General features: G+C 41.0%; 1 protein-coding gene across 1 annotated transcript in view; it reads right to left on the bottom strand.

Annotated features, from left to right (window-relative positions):
- The window catches only part of b4galt2 (UDP-Gal:betaGlcNAc beta 1,4- galactosyltransferase, polypeptide 2), a 144,036-nt gene that overhangs the window by 134,352 nt on the left and 4,684 nt on the right, over positions 1-5,000 (bottom strand). Inside the window, exon 2 of the mRNA XM_079651873.1 lies at positions 1,177-2,192. Coding sequence (XP_079507999.1) covers positions 1,177-1,582 — 406 coding nt within the window. The 5' untranslated portion in view covers positions 1,583-2,192. The remainder of the gene's footprint in view (positions 1-1,176; positions 2,193-5,000) is intronic.

Raw genomic sequence — 5,000 nt, 5'->3', positions numbered from 1 at the left:
CACTAATCAATGCTCTGCAAATCCTCCGTTATCGGACATACGGTGCACAAGCAACAACAACAGGGGGGCGTGTGGCGTAGTAGACTAGTGCGTTGGTGTTCGGATCAGGGGGAGCACAGGTTCAAACCCCACTGCAGTCAGCATGTCGTTGTGTCCCTGGGCAAGACACTTCAACCCAAATTGCTCCTGTGGAGATTGGCCACAGTATTGAGTATGTATGTCGCTTTGGATAAAAGCGTCTAACAAGTAACATAACATAATGTAATGTAACAACAAGCCGAATGAATAAACAAAAACAAATTGGTCTTCAGAAAGGTGATTAAGCAAGAAAGAAAGTGATACAAACTAGAAAAGCTACATTTCAAGCTTATTCTTGCATAACAGAAAATTACACTTGACAAATTAAAAATAACATGAATTTACAAATAAAACAGTCCATCTCTTCCCTTGTGACGCAGTGGAAAACCTCTCCGTTTCCTTCATAGAGAAACATTTTTAGAGTGAACTAAGGGCTGGTCTTTTCAAGCTTGGAACAACACATTTGATTCTAGCAAAATGCAACAAAAAAAAAAGAATTTAAACATCATCATCATTTTTATGACTTCATGAGGCTGTTGAGCAAAATTGATAAAAAGCCCTGCAACAATTGAAAGTCACTGGAATATAAAAAAAATCATGTATGTAATCCCGTACAGCAGTGGACTGTCAGTGCTTCATGCTTTAATGATCAGTTTCAGCACAGCTTCACATTTTCCCCTGACATTTTCTTTCAACATGACACTGGCATGATTTCTGCAGGCTGCTGTCTAACTAGCATGACATGACAAGGATAGACTGGAAATTCTAAAATGGACACACTGCTCCATCAATTCCTTTCAGAACCAGAGAGAAGGCCTCGTCAACTAACACAACCCAAAGGAGCCAAAAGCCATAGTGGCAAAAACCTGGAGCCACCACCGTTCAGTAACCTGTGGCAGGTGCACATATAGAGGAAATACTCACATCACTATAACTGCAGCTAATGTAGCCAGCTAGTATGTATTTTTTTGTTCATATAACGATTGAGATTCAGACATTAAACATATCCTGCAACCACAAAATAAATATGTCTGATCCTTCATAGCACACGGAAATGGTTGTGAAAGTAGAGGTGTATCATGTGACATTATTACTCACCGAGGCCGGGGGGGATCTCGGGGCAGGGCGGCAGAGGTTTGGGCAAAGGTGTCTGATTGGTCTCAGGCTGCACAGTGGGCACCAGCTGCTCCCCTGGGGCCAGGTAGCTGGCTAATGTGGCATTAGGCCTGGAAAGGTTGTAATAGTAATAATGGTGTCCGCTCCCTGCTGCCCCGCTGACGTTATTCCTGGATCCGTTGCGGCCGTTGTTGAAGCGGCTGAAGAGGTCGAAGCGCTGCGAGTAGACGTCAAAGTAGAGTATCATCATGATGAGGAAGTGGAGCAGGCAGAGCAGCAGGACCCCTTTACAGATGCGCTCCAGGGTCCGGCCCAACATCAGCCGGGTCATGGCCGAGGAAGATGACCGCCAGCCTCGACAGCGCTGGCGCGGGGCGGCTACAGACATGAGCTCATCTCAGTGGCTGCTATTAGATCTCTGATGAAGACATGTGGTTAGGTGGTACCCGGTTATCTGACTTCTGCAGGGGTCATGGGGACATTAATAAGTTGTTAATGAGTTGCCAGCTTGTTTCTAGAACGTCCCCAGATCCCCTGCATGACACACGCACCGAATGTTGAATCAGAATCAATCCCTGAGTGATATTATCTAGGAATTTGTTCACTTACGTATCAGATTTAGATATACCAAATCAATGCTAATGACAAGTTCAGCAACATCTGAGACACAAGGCCCCGATTTCTGATAAATCTTGTGATCAGATCCTGGGTCAGTCACTATCCCAGTGCGAAGTTGCTGCGGCAGCCATGTTGTGTCCCAATGTTAAAAGCCAGTCCAATTACTCCAACGACTAAAGCTTAACACTTCCAATTGATAAGCGATCTAAGTGATCTAAGTGATGGTGCACAATTAGAAGTTGATGACAAACATTCATCAGTGTGGAGAAGAGGGTCTGCTGAAGTTCAGTCCAGATGACCTCTTCTGAGTTTGTTGGTTGGTGATCTCCAAGATACCGTTCCTGATTCTGAAAGTCTCTAACCAGGAACGTTTCAGGTACCTGAAGGGAAATAAAAGACAAAGGAAAGAATGGATTAGGATGAAATGTTAAATTTAAATAAACAAATTCATCAAAGGTTTAACTAATAAGAATGGCAGTGTACAGCTAAACCAATGCAGGTGAAGTTGGACATTTTCACTGATTACAGCTACGTATTGCATAATTTGCTTTTTGGAATCCAATCGTTGATCTTCTCCTGGCATTTTAAGAGCATTTATTGACCTTCTTCCTAATAATTCTAGTTTAAGATACTGTAGATTATAAAAACTGAGGCTGGAGAAGGTTGTCCTCCAATCCAAAAATGGGTGGTTCGATCTCCAGTCCCTGCAGTCAACATGTCGATGTGTCCTTGGGCAAGTTACCCATCCCAAAATAGCTCCTGATGGTGTTATGGCAGATTCCTTATATAACGTATTTTTCGTTATTCATTAAGGTCACACAGGAAAAAGGGGCCCGATGCTTAGGTTAAAACTATGTGTATATATTTCGTCTCAACAGTTGTACCATGACATCTGGGATCATGTAAAACTCAGAACATGCAACATATATGACTGTATAAGGTTTGAACATCTCTGCCACGTATGCTGTTTCAAGTGTATGTTTGTGTGTGTTTTACATGTATAAAGCACATGAGATCTTTCTGGTCTGGGGGGCATTTTCACGATTGACTGCTGTGGCAGGTGATGTTGTACTCCAAGATTATTATTGTTGTTGCGCAACTGAATAATAATTAATCTCAACCATGTCTGTGTTTGTGTTTTATTGATCTCTCTCTGAGTTAACATTTAAGGTTCGTGAGCCATTAATTGCACTAACAATGGCATGGCCAATGGTGTGCAGGTGTGTGTGAATGTTAGTTTCCATGACAGCACTGGCCTCTGTATGATTGGTTTGAATGGTGACTTAAAACACTTTGAGGGGTCACAAAGACTGGAGATGAGCTATATATAAATGCAGTTCATTTACTATTTAGAAGTGCTCTCTTGGTAAAGACGTAAACATGAGGAGAATTTCAAAGAAACAGAACCAAACAATAAAAGCATCGACAGACGCTGGTATATAAACAGCTCTGACTGGGGCTGTTCAGCCGAATTGACATGCCAAGTCAATTTTCCAGTCAAGTGGTTTAAAAAGCATTTATGATGGAATGAGACAGCAAGTGGGAATACACAAAGCAGTGAACACACAAGCAAAGGAGAGAAACGGGAGGCACTTAAAGCTTTCCCACAGGCGACGCTTGTTCTGGCTTTATGGCTTTTCCAATCAATGAGAGAATATAGGAAGACGAGGTTGAAGTAGACCGAGTAGTGTCAGAGAGAAAGACATGGATGTAGTGGTGAATGTTAATATACTAATGCTGGAAAATAATGGTGTCTAATGCATGTGTCAGCTCAACATTTCCCAAGTGGTATCCCATCAATATTTTACATTAAAAAAAAAAAAGTTTTTTTTTTTTTTAATTGTATTCTCTGACTTTTTTGTAAATCACCATGAAGGCCTTGAAAAAAAACTTTCTATAAAATGCAAAGACAGGGCGAGTATAATATATATATACTTACTAGACAATTTTACAGCTGGTTTTATTTAGAGAACTATGGTTTATTTAGTTTACTGACCACCAGTAAGTATCTATTTAACTATAGTATGAACATGGTACTCAAAATGTGGTATATTCGCCAAAGTGCTATATTGTATATACAAGTCTGACGGCTGTTGCCTTCTCCACAAAGTTGGCTGAATGTGAAGCTCTTTAATGAGATGGATTTCTTCTGAGCGGACATCCGTCTCAGCGTAATGCTTATGCAGGTCAGGATTTATACCCCAGCCGTGCTGCTCTTCAGTGAATAAACAGGCTGGCATGTAATATATCAGGGGGGAAATCATGACATGTAGCGAGGCGGTCGGACAGATAATCAGTCAGACTGACAGAAAAGTCTTGCCCCATTTTCTGCTTCAACTACAGAGCTCAAGAGTCAAGCGAGTTGCCCTCGGTGCCCAACAGGTGTTAAACCATGTGATAGTGCAGAGTGGCACTGCTAAAAATCAGCAGCAAAGAAACAGAAAGAATAAAATCCGGAGCCGGGATTGACATCCTTCTTTTCAGCGGCACAGGACTTATCAGAGCTCAGTGCAGTTAAAATCAGAAGTCAGTGTTTTTTCTCTGATGTGAAGTATTAGAACAAAGCCCTTAAAGACTTAATCCATACACACCTTAGTTTCTTAGTTTGCAGATATTTTGCTTGACTGAATTCTCTCAACGCAACAAGTTCTATCTGATTTGTTGTCTTGAGAAAGGTCAGCAGACCAAAACAAAAAGCAATACAAAGAAAATCTTTTGTCTTTTCCTTCTTGTGGTTACTTCCTGTCTCTCTGTCGGACATGTCACTGGGATTGTGAACAAGGAAGTGCAGATTGTTTACTTCCAACAAAAGAAATCAAGTCAAGAATTAGTCGATGAGGTCTTTGAGGGTTGTAAGTCATGGAGAAAAATACCAAGAAATTTGAAAAGAAAATACATAGATGGTCTCAGAGTGAAACAGATCCATTATGTAACCACGTTCATTCAAGGACCCCCGGAAATCTCTTTTTAACAAGAGTGATATATTTCATAACATTGCCAAATCATATCATGTTCGTTGAGGAACCCACGGATAATTCAATGAAAATATCTGAAGCAGAATAAAACCGCCCTTTTCCATCTCTATTAGATTTCAACTGAGTTTTAAAATGAGCGGAACAAAGACTAGATAGCCTAGAAGACAACACAGGAAAAGGGTAACAGAAAATCAAAGAGACATTATAAACAAA

This window comes from Notothenia rossii, assembly GCF_949606895.1.
Source record: "Notothenia rossii genome assembly, chromosome: 9".
In the NCBI taxonomy this organism is placed as follows: Eukaryota; Metazoa; Chordata; class Actinopteri; order Perciformes; family Nototheniidae; genus Notothenia; species Notothenia rossii.
This window is presented reverse-complemented; position numbering and strand designations above follow the sequence as displayed.